Raw genomic sequence first — 17,198 nt, 5'->3', positions numbered from 1 at the left:
GAATACTGTTGCTCTTCTCTCTGTCTTTGCCTCTCTCTTTATTCTTTGTTTTTTCCTTTCTTTTCACACTCAAACTTTTTCCTTTAAATCTACAGACAGATGAAAGATGTGCTTTCATAACTCTATCCAAGGAAAAAGTAAAATACTATAATAACGGTCTGAAAATAAGTCTCTATTTGGGTCACCTGTCGGTTTAATAAGAATGAATCAAATATGGAATGACTGAGAAATTTGTCTTACATCCTTTTATGTACTTGCAGCCTTCTTAAAGAGGAAGAGTTTAATATCACTCCTCCCTCTCTCCTGCCTGCTTCCTGTAGGCCTCATTGAGCAGCTGAATCTCCTCCTGATATCCTGAGCCCTCCTGCGTCTGCCGTCGGCTGTTCTGACGGTGAGCCTCCACAGTGTCAGGTATAGTGATATTGATGGTCTCTGCCTCTGGGTTGCCGCTGCCAGGGATGAGCAGAGAGTAGGAGGCTGTCTCGCCCAGGTCACAGGAGACAAAGCGGTTCTCCCTCCGTGAGTAACGCAGGGACGGCGAGCGGGCGTGAGTAGAGGACTGGCTGATGTTAGAGATGATAGAGACGCTGTCCATGGCCTCCTCGTTGTCACAGATTTCCAGAACCTCAAGGTGGATCTTGACGTTGGTGTCCCCAACGCCAGCACCTATCCCCATCCCGATCTCCATGCCCATCCCCACGCTGCTGACATTCACGTCTCCAGCCTGGCCTCCTGATGCCGGGTCGTCTGCACTGGGCTCGTGGCCAACTGATTTGGAGCGATACACTTCCACCTTGTAAGCAGAAGAACATTGGAATGTTTACGGATTTAACACTGCAGTTTAATTTTGACATATTCTTCCAAAATGAATGCTTTTCCTTATTCAATAAATCAGAGGTCAATCATCAAAGGGATCAATCAAATTTTACCATATTTTATTTAATTGTCCTATTTTTTCTGTTACTATCACAAATCATCTTACAGAATTGAAAACAGCAAATTAATTTCTCAACAAAAAAAACAAAAAAAAAACAAAAAAAAGAAAAAAATAACATAAGATATACGGAGCTCTAACTCCATTGTACTCTTTAACAGTAGTTTGGATTTCCAACTTTAAATTTAGTAGTTTGACATTCAAAGACATTTTTCATTTTGCAAGAGGGAAAGGATCAAATGTGACTTTTATCTCCCAGCAAGTAATTGTAATTTCAATGTTGAAATTTAGCTGAAGAGGGCGAAGTGGACTTGGACCATCCACGACACTTTTTAATCCCCATGCATAAATTATTCTGTTCAGAGCAAATGAGAAAAAGATGGAGTCACACAGTAAAGCTGATTTTGTTGTCCTTGAAATCCTGAAGAAAAAGAAAGCACTAGGTCCACCCACTCCTGTCAGAGCCCTTCATATATTAAAGTTATCTGCACTAGTTTGTGCAAATACTAAAAGCCCATTAGAGCAATATAACATACATTCACTTCAGCCTTTTCTTGGTTTTGAGTCTTATTTTCATCCTCAGTCTATTATGTTTCACAGTTGAAATCCACAGAAAAACCCCTACACGGTGTTTAAAGTGAAGTTTGGGTTCGTAAGAGAGGGAGAGAATAGTCTGGAAAGCAGTGGTTCTCAACTGGTTGAGCCTCAGGACCCATCAGCACCCTTTTAGCAAGAAACTGGGACCTAAGTCTGTCAAATTTATTTGATGAATTCAATTTCTGTTTGGGTCTCATGTCAAAATCGAATAAAATAAAATTTATGAATGTATGTATGTCTGCTTAGGGCTCCTGTACATCGTAGACAACTACCATAATTTCTTTTTCCAAGCACACATTTATTACCCACTGCAAATAGCTCCCTGACAAACTTTTGGAACCAGACCAAATTGTTGGGAACCACTGCTCCAAACCACTCTGAAGAATATAAAAAATGCAGAAAATTAAACCTGTTCTAAATAAAATAATGCCAGGCAAAAGTTTGAGAAAAGCTGTGCAAACAAAGTTGACACATGTAGCAAACATTGTAGCAAATACAGATATAATCCATGTGCAAATTGTTTTGTATTGGACTATGTTTGGATATAGCAATAGCAAAAAAACATCCACATTTTGACCCTTAAAAAATATATCTTTAATGAGAAATATGCTCACTGGTCTGTGTGCTGAGTAGGGCCGAATGATTTGGTAAAATAATCTAAATGCAGTTGTTCTCCCCCAACAATTCTAAGCTGCAATATGCAATAATATTTAACTGGTATTGTGACACACATTTTAGGTTAAAGAAATATTGCACCTTTTAGGATTTGAAATAACAGTGAATCATATAGCAATTTAATCTGAATTAAACCACACTTTGTGTTGTTTATTTAGTCCATTAAACAAATGAAATTAAAAAAGAATTGTACATAGTTGTTTTGCCTGATTAGAGTCAGACCAGCATTATCCTCATCATTAAAGCTTGCTGTCTCCTGGTGCTAGCTTCACGTTTATTGAAGAAAAATTGAACTGATATGAATCCTTTTTTCTTTGGTTTTCAACAGGAAAGTAACAAAGCCCCCAGACCTGCCGAAAGTTGCAGCTCTACCAATCAGAGATGTTACTAAGAGACTCTAGGACAGTGGGTAATGAAGTTATGTTCACCAAGATTAAGAATAAACCATGTTTTTCTTCAAATGAATGGGTAAAAGGATTAGGGGGGGTTTATTTTTTAATACCGTCACACCCTCCCCAAATTTTACCATGGTATACGGTATTATTGCCAGGGTGCAGAGTGCGAACAAACACATTTTTAAGAGGTGCTAAAAATGATTTATAGTTGAAGCATTGTTCTTACACTTAATCAGTAAAATAAGAACATAAGAGCAGAGGATAAAATGAAGCTTCTCTCTTTTTTTCCTCTCCATCTATGGCACAGACGTACGATCTTTTCCTCCCTCTTCCCTCCCCTCCTCCCAGAGGTAACATGTGATGTAATAATCCAAAACTATCATCATACATGGTCTGGAAATGTAAAGTGTGGGCTTTTAAACAGATAAAGATTGGGATTAAGTATTATCTATTTCTACGCTGTGCTTCAATAGTGCTCTGCCCTGCTGAGAGCTCACCTCATGGGAAGCTTATATAAAGTTACATAATACTTTAGTGCCTAAAATAACCATCAAGTACCGATTAACTTAATCTACAATTCACAAAAGAATGGGAAAAGATACATTTCAGCGTTTTTAAAAACTTTTGATGGTTTAAACAGACACCTTTGATGGTGTCTGGTATTGTAGCTGCAGGATCATCCTATGCGTAGCTGCATGTAGAGTTATCAATAAACTTGATCAATTCTCAACAATTAAAGTGCTTTAAATCTCATGTAGCTGTGGATCCCATTACAGCCAGCAGTGCATATTTAACACTTTGAGTTAAGAGAAGACCAGGCTGAGGTGCCAGAGCTGTGCCAGCACTATGCCAAGCCATGGCGTGTGAGTATCCTATAGCGCCGGAGCATATGTGCACATTCACTTGTGGGAAATTGGCCCAACATCATTAACAGGAGTTCTTTCATCACTTTTAACACAGACAGTGGTGCTGCTGGTGGAAAATGTCACATTTTCTTGAGGTATTTATTTCAAATGTTTGCTCATTACACAGCACCATTATCATGACGGTAATTAAAGCAATACTGTGGCTATGTTTTAATCACTGGGGTATGGTAATGCTGTATTACCACCTATAATTAGTGGATAATCCACAAATGAATGTCTTCTACATGATCGAATATCTTTGTATCCCATTTAAAGCATCTTTTGTTGAACATTGAAAAAAAGGTCCTCCCTAGTAGCAGCAGAACTGGAAAGAATGCTGAAGTTTCACAGCTTAAGGTGTGATCATTCAATCAGAGACATGGCTGAAACAGAATTGTTGGTAATATAGTGCTGTTGAGTGAGTCTGCAAGTCCCAGCCATTTCCATGATGTTCTAAAGGAATGTTTTGGAATTCTAGAGTAGAAGTACTTCAACTGAAACTCTGAGGTTTAGTTACTCTTTAAACATATCCTTTGATGAGTTGCTTGAAATGACCTGGAACTGGATGCAAAATACTGTGGGAGACAAATGGTTGGTGGCTTTTACCTTCCTGGCGTTGTTGGGGGAGATTTTGAGTCCATCACTGCTGACCTCATATGTGGAGAGGGAGAGGGTCTTTCCTGTGGGTGCTTGCAGGGATACGGTGCCCTGGAAGGCACACAGGGGGATTGACAGACCACCTGATGATCGCTGTAATGGAAACCAAAAAAAGGGAAAGTCAGTGTTTTTAAAACATCATCTGGATTGCACACCTTATTACTAAAACACCATCATACGTATTTGAATCCCTTATGGCTGCTAATCACCCCATTTAAAAGATGGAGATAACCTGCAAGATCCCCTCACATTCACCCTCTTTGTTAAAACCAATAGAGCTTATATCTTGTCCATGTTGTCAAGGGCAGGGAGATAATGTGTTGACCAACCATTTCTATTTCATGAGTTAATGAGGCTTAAATGTAAGAGGCCTGTCAACAGCACTGTGCTTGTTAAATGAGATGTCAGAGCTCCATGCTCACAGAAGCAACCAGAAACCTTTTAGGTTCACAGCAGAAAGATGGAAGCCTATGTCATTTAGCTGTTAAGTTTTTTTTTTTCTATTACGTAATTTCATTGAAATAATAGGATTTCCATGTTAAAAGCATCAATCAGTTTTTTCTGGAGTTGATGCGTTTTTTGTTCAATTTCAGGGCTCATTTATACCCCTCACATTTTTAATCATATTTTCCAGTCACTTATATTGTTTCCCAAAGATTAATTTACCACAGAGTGCATCAAAATGAGCCTCTGTCAACATGATGTGTATGAGAAGATGGCATATATTACTGGCAGGGGAAAAGAAAGCGTCCTGTGTGCATCAGTGAGAAGCCTGTGGTGTCGCTCATTGAGACCTCTTAATTATTTAGATTAGTTTAATGTTATCATCTAATTGCGACTGTGAGGCACCATACTGGCAGAGATGATGCCAATCACTTGTATTCCCCAAGTTTCTGTTCTCCTCTCATTGTTTTTGCATCATTATGAATGGAAAGAGACAATTAATAGCAGAAGACATGAATGTGGTTTGATGGATGTGTGGATGTCAAGCAGAAACCTCCAGAGCTGAAACATTAAACCAAGTTCTGGTGTTCCTCCTCCTCACTTACAAATCCCCTCATGCCCTTGCCCCTCAGTATCTCTCTGAACTTTCTCACCCATACATACTGACCAGGACCCTCCAGCCCTCAGACACTGGCCTTCTCACTGTTCCCACCTCCAAACTCTGTACCTTTGGTGACAGAGCCTTAAGGACTCCAGCCCCAATCCTCTGGAACACCTTCCCTGAAAATATTTGCAATGCTTCATCTTTGGACATGTTAAACAACTCCTCAAGCACCACCTGTTCACCACAGCCTCTCCTAAATCTACCTCCCTCCAAACTCTCTACTTAGTGTTTGTCTTTTGTGATGTGTCTCGTCTTCTGTACTTCTGTAAAGCGACCTCAGGCTCCATGAAAGGGGCTATATAAATCCAAGCTATTACTTTTCTTCTGATCATTATTATTATTAGGGTCATCATCAACGAGCCTCCCCCAATTGGATCACTTGATAATAAGTTTTGTGCAATCATGTGATCCTAAACATCTGTTGGGTGTCAGGTAGTGGGGGACAGCCATTAAGGACAAATAGGAATGCAGGAAAGTTTGTACTTACTAAACGGGCCTCTATGCAGTAATTATCATCAGAAAATGTTTACACACATTGAGTATGATCCCTACACTTGCAAAACAGTGATTTTTACCACAGTTTAAATGATTTAAATGGTGTGGTGGTGGTGAATCTCACAAGTTACTCAGTCCTGCAGACCTCCTAGCATCCTCTAGTTAGAAGGGAAACACGAGTCTTGCAGAGTCTTGCGCTGAGCTAAGAAGCTAGCTGAGCCCCTTTAACAAATAAAAAAATCCTCTTTGTCATAATCATTCTTTCAGTGAAAACATGAGCCTGTTCTGCAAAATGGCTCTGCTAGCACCCATTTCAGTGCCAGTTTCCTTTCCCTCTTCTTTTGTTATTGTTTAATCCACATGTAACAGCCAAACTGGTACCAAATGAAGCTCTACTGAAAAAAGATGGATTTCCCACCACAGCCAGGAAGGCTGGAGGATGGTGAGCAAACATCAGCTAAAGAAATGTGGGCAAGATCAGAGTTTAAAGTGCTTAACATAGCAGACCTGTACTGAACCAAACTGGACCACTTCGTGGAAATCAACCATGCACATGCGGCTCTCTCGGGCTTTAGATGGAGGCTTGTTTTTTTCCACAAAAATTTCTGCCTGCTGCCATTTTTCTGTGACTGTTTTAACCCTTTCTTGCCTGCTTTTGGAACACAGAAGTAGCTTAAGAATTCAGACTGTTTTTATTTGTACAAATTGAACGCTTAGTTGTATAGTTGTAAACTATAGCTAATCATTACAACTGCCTTGTAAAAAGTTTCTGAATTGATTCAGCAGCTAAGTATGCTAGATGTCAGCTCTGAATTGATTTGACACAACTAATAAATACTGATTTATGATATCTGTCCTTGCCACATTCTTCTGATACTGAGTGTTTAACCAACACACCGGTACATCCCTATGGAATACTGGGTGAAAACACAGGTTATATTATTTGAATATCTTTAATGTACTGCTTATAGGGTGAATTCTGGTGCTGTGACAACCCTACTTCACTTAGCAGAGAGCTAACCTTAAATAAACCTCTAACCTTAAATATTGACTTTCTTGTGTTGTTTTCATAGTTAGGAAACTGTGGATGAAATAAATGGATGCTTGCAGCACCCAAGATATTCATTCCTAAACTCCAGCTCTTTGCCTGCTTCTCTATTAGCTAGAAGTCAGTTGGACTCAACATTTTCATTATGACAACTACCACTGATGGGCTTCACAATGTCTTTGTGACAAATGGGTGAGCTCCAGCTACATCAATATGATGCATAATTTTCATTTTTTCTAATCAAATAAACTTACATAACGCTGATGCAACCATCTCTAGTGTATGTTCTTTCACAGCATTGCTTTCAAAGATTGGCTTAATAAATGGCAAAGCTGTTGCTCTGGATGACAACCAGGCAGAAATATCTCAAGCACTTTTGAACAGATTGCAAGATTTTTACTTTGTTTTGTGAAATATCTTATTTCATTTTTAATGAAATGACATGCAGTTCTGAAACTGACATCAGCTTATTATGATGACTTTTGTGTTCCTTTGCCTGTTTCATTTTTGAAATGCAATCTGAAAGGTTAACACATCAAATTATCAAGGGGGCAAACAGTGTAGATGGAAATTTGTTATGAAATTGGTCATTTTCCTGACTTTCATTTCACACTGCAATGAGGCATATATCTGTGATTCAGATTGAAATGTCTGTAAGAACATTTGGATTGTGATTAAAATTTGGGAAAAAAAAAACATTTTGTTCTATCCTCCAGTTGAAACAACCTCTGTGACCCCATTTTATTTCCTATTTGGGAGCACTTTTGTGTATCACTGTAGGCCTTGCATTCAGCTCTCTCTGTTCATCCTCAATGTCCAGTGTTAATGAACAGTGTTAACAGTGTTGGAGTAAGATGTTTAACAGGCTTAAAACTAGAGAAATGAATTCAGGCATTGTCAATACTTTAATGGCTTCTACTACTGGTGTTATAGCTGATTTTTTTTTTACTGTAATTGCTCTTATTGTTGTTTTCTTGTTGTTGTTATAACTCTGTCTTTATTGTTGTCATATAAAGTGTAGATATTACTGCTTCTGTTGCTATCATCACCCCTCCCTTAATGAAACAAGGTGAGGCACAAGTAATAATAAGGAATGGTGTTTTTACACAGGAAACAGGTAGCTGACTATAATTGAGTGAGTAGTTGGCTGTTTGGCTAACAGTTGGCGCTTGAGGAAAGCCCTGTTATAGTTGTATAATTAGTTTTACTATTTTTGTTACTAGATTTGGTTACCATTGTTTTTTTATGGTCGTCATTGTAGTTGTTATTGTTGTTTTAATTGTTCTTATTGTTGCTGTTACTGCTGTTTTTATGGTTGTTAATGTAACTGTTATTTTTGTGACTATTTTTTTAGGGTTGTGTAATCCTTCTGTCCTTCAAAATCAGCTTATTTTTCTTCTGCTTTGTGAGAACATTCAACATTTTTTTAAAGTTTTGGATGTGTCCTCAAAAGGGTAACAAGGGTTTTTGGTATCCAACATCTGAATGCACATTAGGTCTCCATTTCCCCTCCGGCAGTGGGCTTGCGAAAGCACTCCCGGCTCTGTGCTTGTTAATAGAGAGCGTCAAGTCACAGAGAGGGTAAAGATGTCTTTAAGCTCTAATTTCACCTCTCCCTGCAGACGCTGAAGGCCAGAGGGGCTGACAGTGAGCAGAACAGAAGCCGGGTAATGACATCTAGCCTTCTAACGAGGAACAAAACACAGCCTGGAAATTCTATCAATCACAAACTCTTTAGGCTTTGCCTTCATCCGTGGTTTCATGGCTTTGTGTGCAACACAGTGTTTGTATCTTTGTGGAGGGGGAAAGTTGAAGCAAAATATTTCTGGTCTGGATATATTGACCCCAATCAATGAATAAGGCCAATGTCAGCATAAAATACACCATTTTCTACAAAGAAACTGAGAAGTAGGACACATAGAGAGATTCTCAAGCCAGAAGTGAACATCTAAGACTTATACACGATGCAAAGTGAGTGCCAAAGCTGAGCCGTAGAAGCATGCTTCATGGATTTTCCACCCTCTGCTGATTTTCATACCAAACATTTCAGACTTATAAGTGGAGCAGAGACAGGGAGGATAGGAGACAGAGAGAAAGCATGTGCATGAATGTGCACATGTTAGTGTTTCCTGGCCTGTCCATGTCCCAGATAGCTGTTTGAAGAAAGATCATAGTGTTATAGCTCTAAAAATCACATTTAGTATGCTAGTAGTTAAAAGCTAATGCCTGTGGCTACTGGAACAAAGGGAGGCTGTTTTGTCATCTGTCTCTGGTATCTCTAAGGCTGGGATACATTAATCATTCTTGCTTTTCTCTTTTGACATGTTTAACTATTCAATTTGTGTCCACAAAAACAGAAAAGATTAAGCTTTTGGTATTACAAGAGAACAGGGTGTCAACACGAGAAGAAATGGATTAAAAATGGATTAGAGGACTGAGATTCGTGAGTCTGTGGCAAACTGTCTTGAGCAGCATTGTTTACATTCAGTGCTCTGTGACTGTGCATCTACGAGAAAGATTAACTGTTGAGTGAGTAAGCAAATGCTGATTTTATGAGCAGTGAAACATAAATCCAAAGAGGGTGGGTTCTCTTTTCATTTGTAGGAAATTATAGACATGCACAAGAGAAAAATATTCACGTGCCTATCAAAGGAGCTTACCTTGAGTTGACGAATCATATAAAAAGTATTCACTACCCTTAAAATACCTCAAAATGTGAGACTAAATAAATGAATAAATGTGAGCTTTAGTGCTGAATGAATATGTGTGGCTAAAAGGATAAGGCTCTGATAGTATCGTTATCAATTGCTCCATCATTCAGAACTCACTTCAAGCTTATCACAATTGAGGGAGTAGAAGAAGAGAGGAGAACTGTTCTAACTAACTCTCATGCACAGCTCTAAATCTGTCAGCTTGATTTAAAAGGGCACATTAAAAAATGCAGAAAGGAAAGAGCAAAGACCAACAAACAGAAATGAATCAAACACACACAATACATACACACAACTTTCTTCAAGCCTGGCTATGCAAAGACTGCATCCTAGTCTGGCAGCTGTGTGAATCTTTATCTCTGTACAGGTGCACTTCACCGAGGCAGCATATAATTTCCTTTTGAGCAGAATGTAAACACAAGAAATGTATTACTAATCCTTCTGTTTTATAGTCTAGGGGGCTATAATCACTCCTAACCTATCATCTCTAGAGAACAGCAACATATGTTGCTTGCAAATGCAGCACTTATTTGAGAAAAGAATGGAGCCTGAGAGTGGAAAACTAATTAATTCCAGCTATAAACCTCAGGATGACAGATACAAATTACTTAATTTGACGGTTCAACATCAGGCTAATAAGCCAACCCCTCTGCTCGTGGAGATGCTGTACCTGTCTGGGTGTTCTCTCTGATTTACTCCGGCACCACTCCCAGTCTGTCAGCTCAATTTTGCGACACTCCTCATGCGACAGCCTCCTCTCGGCCCCTTCGAACACAGACGATGTGTCGGTGAGACTGTGATCCTGATGGGAAGACAGCAAAGGGACGCAGGGAAAGGCCCCGTCGTCATCCCCGCGGTTCTCGTGAGGGAGGGAAGGACAGTCAGCCAGCGCCTCTCCTCCACCGGCTACAGCTTCCAATAATAGGTCTGCATGAGAGGAGCTGTCCACGGGGCAGGGGGTGCTGAAATCAAAACTGGGGCCCAGGCTTGAGAGGCCACCACTTTCAAGTGCATCAAGGTGGGTATTTTGGAAGCCACAGTTAAAGAGGCTGTGGTAGGAAGGCTTCTCTAGAGGAGGACTGCTATGAGCCACAGTGGCATGTGACAGTTTGTACACTCCACAGCCTTGTTGAAAGGAAAGATTGAACTCAAATTTTCGTTTCATCTCTGTGGAAAAAAAAAAAAGAAAGGAAACCATGTTAAAATAACCTTGTGCAAAAAGGGTAAAATGAATTGTTCCTTCTAAATCAGTGGTTCTCAAGTGGTCAAGCTATGTAATTTCAGACATTCAGGTGACTAACCATGGATTTAGATAGGCCTATTTATAAGAACTACTAGGCGAAATATTACACACACACACACGCACTGCACCTTTAGTGTGAAATCTCACACAAAAAAACACAAAAAATAATTTAATGGAAAATATTGACCCTTGATAAAGCAAAACATACAGTGCTTAACATATTTATTTACCACCCTTACCCTAACCAAAGTAAGGTTTATGCCACAGCTGCCCTAAATTAACAGCATTGATAATTACCAAAATCATTTTCTATGTTTCTGCAATGGTTAAAAAAACAATATGTAGAAGCTCTTTAACCCAAATGATATTTTTAATGCTAAAATATAATTATTATTGTTATCCATGAATTTTCAATTTACTTATTTACAAAAAAAAAGAAAAAATAGTAAAGCACATTATTATTTCTTGATTAATATGTCAAATTATAGTTGTTTACTTGCATTCCTGAACAGAAAAATGAGTTTTAGTGGTTGAATGTTATGCTTGATTCATTTCTGACTTCTCAGAAAAGCCCAGTGAGCTGGCTCAAATTTGGGTGAATTCAGTTTGAAATTCCTCATTCCTGTTCAAAATGGTAAAACGTGGAGATCTGACTGAAAATGAAAGAGTCTGCATTAAAGCACTTCATAATGCTGGATGGTCTCTAAGACAAATATGACAGGTGGTCTAATAAATTTGTTAAGCACTGTACACCCGAACAGAGATACTGGACAAAACATTGAGAGGGCATGAATGCAAACATGTCATTTTATTCTCTTATACCATTAAAAAAATTGATCTTGGTTGCTTTTATAAAGACTTTAAAAAAATGAAAACTTCCTCATGGCAAATCAGCTTTTCTTGATCATATATAAACATATGTCCAAAAACAATAGGAAAATTTAGTCAAAATCTCAAGAAAACAACCAGAGCTTACTACTTGTCCAGTAAAACAGAATGTAATAAAAATAAATGCAAACACTTCAGCCTAGAACTTCTGTTCTGTCTTAATTGCTGCATTTTTCACCACCCACTTTTGGGTCATAACCCACCAGTTCCAAACCACTGCTCTGTATTATTTGTTCAGGGTCATAGTGGCTGTTTATTTGTCTAAATCTTCGGTCAGGATTGTTTACCTGAAGGCCTCTGCTTTGGATCCCGTTTGCAGTTAATGAAGCAGCCACAAGGCATGTGGATCCAACGCTCTGACAGCACAAACAGCGGAGTGACCGCAGGGGCGAGCAGAGTGAGGAAGAAGCTGAGAGTCTCCAGGGACGAGCTGCGTGCATGAAGTGCGTGGCGGACCAGCACCAGAGTCTGTGAATGAAGGTGGAGGGGAAATGAATTCACCCAGGAGTCACTGATTTAATATGCATGAGGAGGTGGGGGAGGGAGATGTGTGACTAGGGAATCACAAAGATCGCTCACCCATACTTGTTTTTTGCATTTTCTTTTGTTCTATTCCAATATGTCAAATTAGTGTGAGCCAAAACACACGGAGAGGAATTGCACTATTCATGGGTGAAATAAATTGAAAAGAAATGAACACTGTTCTACCACTTAAAACAAAATGAAAGTGCCCCTTTATAGATAGAGCTTATATGACCATGAGAAGGTTTGTATTTCCTGTGAAATGACAAATCAGTACAGATACAAATAAAGTACTCTAGAGAGGGTCTGCCTTATGATGTCTCTGTTTGGACTCATTTGAATCAGAGAAAACAACAACAAAAATCACATCTACAGAGAAAAATGTTATTAATTTATGCAAGTTAGGAATACTGATGGTGTTTACCCATCACTGTATGCTGTGTGCAGCTTTTATAAGCATTACTGGTCTGGGAAAGTAGAAATTTTGTAACTGTGTCTCTTACAGTGTGACAATCCTTTATAGTGTGCTATACTGTAACATTTACCCTGTGAGAAACTGAAGTGTTCAGGTTTGTTTCAGATGATAAACACAGGTAAAATTTTGTGAATCAACCATGATAGGAATATCCAAATACCTGGTAAATACAAACTAAAAGACACAGGATTACAGGTGGATTAAATAAATCCTTTATATGTGTCTAAAAGTTCCCTGAGGGGAATTTGGTGTTTTAGTGAAAACAACTGAAGAATTCACTATTGTCATAGAGGAGTATAATCCCATTTTGCTCTAAAAGAGCAGTGTTGCAATCATGAGTATCAAAGAATTGTATGGTCCTATGACAAACCCGGAAGATGGGCACTCCCCAGCTGTGGTTTGTTGATGGTATCAGTGTATGTTTGTTGGATCCGTGGCACTGGTGCTAGCATCCTGGCTAATAGTTTCCTCACTTTGGACCTGAAAAGTGTGCCTATTTTCCAACAATATTTGCCACTGTTCAACAATTTGCAAAATATGTGCCCATATTTGTCTATTTTTCCAATTTTTCGAAATTATAGTACTATTTCACCATCTTTTCCGCCCATATTTCCCACTTTAGGCCAATTTTTGCCACTTTATAATCTAATTTCACCACTTTTAAACATTTTCCACAACTTCATCAGCCCATTTTGCCACATTCCAGCTATAATTGCCTCTGTTTACCCATTTTTACCCCTCTCTTTATTTGTTTTGCTAATTTTAACCACATTTCACTACTTGTCATGCCCATTTTTGCCACTCTTGAATGCCTTTTCACCACTTTTTCGTTCATGTTTGCCAATTTAAACCACCTTTCACTACCTGAACCAAAAGTGATCCATTACTGTCAAAAATCAATATCTATTATTAATTGTTTCACAGACAAAACCCAGAGAAAATAGGTTTATATATGTTAATTATACCAAAAGACATTTTTATAAACTATTCAAGTAAAGTTTAGTTAGTAAAGTACCTCTAATTTGTCACAGGTTGCTTCACTGTATTGAGTAGGTCTGCAGTTTCTTCCTGAACTTTCTGGAAACTTTTCAGTGCATCTAGAGCAAAACAACCCAACTTAAAGATTCTGAAACAAGATATAAATCAACACTATTCTACTTGTAAATTTGGTGCTACTGATGAACAGGATAGCCTATAGTTTAGGTTAAATCCTAAATTGTGAGCTGTTCTGCAGTTCTTTGTTTTTAAAATCACACAAACAGCACTGCTTACCATTATTGGCATCCATAAGATGATCCGCACCACCGCCAGGATCATGGAGAAGCGCTTTTGTGCAAACACCACTGGTGTGTCCTCCACAGCAGCTGTCCTCTGTCCGTTGACAGACACTGGGGACAGCCCGCTGTCCTCTTTCCCCCTAAGCTGTGTCCCACATGAACTCGCGCTCAGCTCGTTGTAAGCGCAGAAACTTTTGTTGAGGCTATCCCGGGAAAACGACTGGAGATCACAGAGGGGAGCGGAGCCACTCAACCCCCTCGCCATGTCCAAATAGCCCGGGTACAGTAGAGTCCTCTGGGGCTCTCTGGAGCACAGCAGCTGGTAGGTGAGAGGGATAAAGAAGAATAACAAGCCGCAGAAACACACGATATACAAGGAGAAAAGCAGCAGGACGTAGCAGCTGTCGCTCTCCGGGAAACACCCGAGAGAGGCCGGCGTAAAGCTGCCCCATCCGCACAAAGGTAACACACTGACGGCCAGGCTGACCGCCCACACACCGCCAATGGCCCACATCACCCTCAGGGGCCGGCGCACAGACTGAAGCACTCCAAATCTCTTAGTGACATAGAAAGTGTAGGCTGCTATGAGGCAAGCCTTCATATTGCTCGAAACACCCTGGAACACGTAGAGAAGTCCCGATAAAGTACACAGGCTGCCCGAGCCGGCACCTCCATCCATCTCCCACTGAAGGAGCGTGAACAAGGAGAGGGGCACCACACTGAGGAGGTCATCCACGGACATTGAAGCCACGATAAGACAGAGAGAGGTTTTTCTCCTCATCCGGAGGAGAGATAGGAGAGAATACACACCTCCGACAAAGGTAGCAGCGGCGATGGTTACGCACAAGCCGAAGAGAAGAAGGCGAATTTGCTTCTCCACCCCCACCGGGTCTGTCTTCTCGTAGGTGGCCGGCGAAGGGTGGCTCTGGTTGGGCGCAGAGGAGCTAGGCTCCGTCGTGGACATTTTCAGTGAATTAACTTCTCCGTCTCTATAGGTACTTTTAACGGTCAAAAATGAGTGAATAACCTGCAAAGTTTACAGAGCTGCAGAAAAGGGGGCACACTCGCTGAAAAATCCATGCTAGAGAGATGACAGGGGAGGCAAACAGGAACATCCTTATCAGATCGCGAAGGAAGCGCACGCGTAACCCAAGCGTCCCGTTTGCTTGGATTGAGAGTCAGTGAGAACCGTGCAGCCCTGTTCACTGCTTAGACGGCACAGCCAATGCTCCTGTTGGATCCAGCTGCCAATTTACGCGCTTTCGTCATCACTGTTTCCTCTCACGGTTCGATTTGGGGTTGGGCCAAACGCAGTCTACTACTACAGTGTGTACCATCTGCTCAATGCATGCTGGGTTTTCATATACGGCGTAAAACGACCCTTAAACATCAGGTCATGCAAACAGCCCCCTCCCCATCTGTCACTCTATAAATAAGGCACCTCTGACCGCAACCTGATACAAATGAGGGGAAAAAAGATGTTTTAAGATTTTTCCTCTTGTCAATGCAAATTGCCTCTGTGTTGCAGCATCACTATCTGATTAATTCCATTTTAAACGGGCAAGCTCTGAGCCATTATTGTTCCTTTTACCAACCCTTTTTGGTTTAATGAAGGTAGGAATCTAATGGCTGGGGCTAAAATATTGGGAATGCAAATTAGATAAAAATCGATTAAGATCTGAGTCGTAATCTTCAGAATAAAATAGACTGATTGTAGTTTACAGTAAAGCTCCAGTGAGAAATGTTGGCTTGTATCAATTTTGGAGGCACCTATGAGTTTTTATCTCTGCAGATTTTGTCCTTGATAGAAATCAAATCCGGCTTTCTTTTAAAAGTTAATCAGTATTTCATTGATTCAAAATCTTCGCCATGAAAAGAGCAGTGGCTGGAGTTAATCTGTGTGACAACAACCACATGGCAGCAGTTACAGACATAAAAAATATGCTCCCTAAGATATGTTGTCTTTGACCAAGAATTCAAATTTCTGTTTGATTTACGATATTGGTCCAAGATGCTTTTTTTGTACATCCTGACATGACACACATGCCCACAAATTCTCAAAATCCTAGGTTAAACCTGTTTGGGGCTGAATTTTTTAAAAATTGTAGGGGGCGCCCCTGAGACAATAAGCCACGCCCCCAAAAGCCATATCAATCATCTTAGCATGGTCCTAAGTATTTCTGTGCCACGTTTCATGGCTCTACATGTGTCACAAGACCCCCAAAAAATGCTACTTTCTGTTTCTGGCCACACCTTTTAACGTATACTTTTAACCTTGGATTATGTGTAACATCAATGTATTTGGGAACTATCTATGCAAATTCAAGCATTACTTGATCAACCAATCAGGAACTGCAAGTAAAATTCAGAAGCGCTGACGTCCTGTTGCCAGAGATTAGCAATTCAAAAACTCGAGCATAAATGTTTTCTGGCCTGAACTTTTATCAGTCACATGAAATTTGTTTTAGATACCATAATGTATACCAGAGTTAGTTAGGTTGAAAAATGCATGGCGAGGCATCATGGCAACATTTTTGTTTGTCTCCCCACTAAGACCATGCATTCTAGTGAAAAGTCAAAGATTTTAGCACAGACGTAAATCCACTTCTTAAGGTCTTCCTGACACTAATTTGACATGGATAGCTTGGATCAGCAGCTGGCACGGTAAACCTTGACATTTCCTGTCCCCATTGGGAGGTGCGATGATGTATGCTTAAGCTGACCATATAAATGTGAGCAGACATGAATCCTCCATAAACAAAGGAAGTTTGGGTTGGATTGGACTATACACAGTTGAGTTATAAAAAGCTTCCTGTTTGTCAAAAAATATGCAAACTTGAGTGTTTGCCATGGCCACACCTTCCGACTAATTAAAAAAGCCAGAGCAAATTTGCATCATGAAAGTCTCTTCTAGCACTGTGCCAGAGTACAAGTTGATAAGATGAAATCTTTCAGACTAGTTAGATCAAGTATGACTCCTGGAGCACACCCAAAACACCCCAATTTTTATATAATTTTTTAGTGTCATAAACATTCTATTTTTTGTTTTTCAATTAAACTCATGGATGGTATTGTGCCTCAGGGCTCTGTGGATCACTGAAATCAATCTTAGACACCTGTGATAATTAGTTTGCCAGGTGAGCCAGATGAATTTTCAAACAGTCTTGTTTACTGATGAGTGCCGTGCAAACCTGGATGGTCCAGATGGATGGAGAAGTGGATGGTTGGAGGATGGCCATCATGTCCCAAACAGGCTGGGATGTCCATA

At 39.9% G+C, this 17,198-nt stretch overlaps 1 protein-coding gene across 1 annotated transcript; it reads right to left on the bottom strand.

Annotated features, from left to right (window-relative positions):
* Window positions 1-286: 286 nt before the first annotated feature.
* Window positions 287-14,894, bottom strand: LOC121526873 (probable G-protein coupled receptor 149). The gene is made up of 5 exons (XM_041813568.1): window positions 13,926-14,894; window positions 11,944-12,124; window positions 10,196-10,692; window positions 4,113-4,256; window positions 287-793 (listed from the first exon to the last, which is right to left on the bottom strand). The coding sequence occupies exons 1-5, from the start codon at window positions 14,892-14,894 to the stop codon at window positions 287-289; spliced, it is 2,298 nt and encodes a 765-aa protein (XP_041669502.1).
* Window positions 14,895-17,198: the final 2,304 nt, after the last annotated feature.

The sequence above is a fragment of the Cheilinus undulatus genome, linkage group 2 (genome assembly GCF_018320785.1).
Source record: "Cheilinus undulatus linkage group 2, ASM1832078v1, whole genome shotgun sequence".
In the NCBI taxonomy this organism is placed as follows: Eukaryota; Metazoa; Chordata; class Actinopteri; order Labriformes; family Labridae; genus Cheilinus; species Cheilinus undulatus.
This window is presented reverse-complemented; position numbering and strand designations above follow the sequence as displayed.

Bases quoted from the DNA above. Each gene is read 5' to 3' on its own strand.
- LOC121526873 (XM_041813568.1), bottom strand. From the start codon at position 14,894: ATGTCCACGACGGAGCCTAGCTCCTCTGCGCCCAACCAGAGCCACCCT. The intron at 10,693-11,943 runs GTAAACAATCCT...TTTTTTCCACAG, and splicing joins TCCAAAGCAGAGGCCTTCAG to AGATGAAACGAAAATTTGAG. The intron at 4,257-10,195 runs GTACAGCATCTC...TTTCCATTACAG, and splicing joins CAGAGAGAACACCCAGACAG to CGATCATCAGGTGGTCTGTC.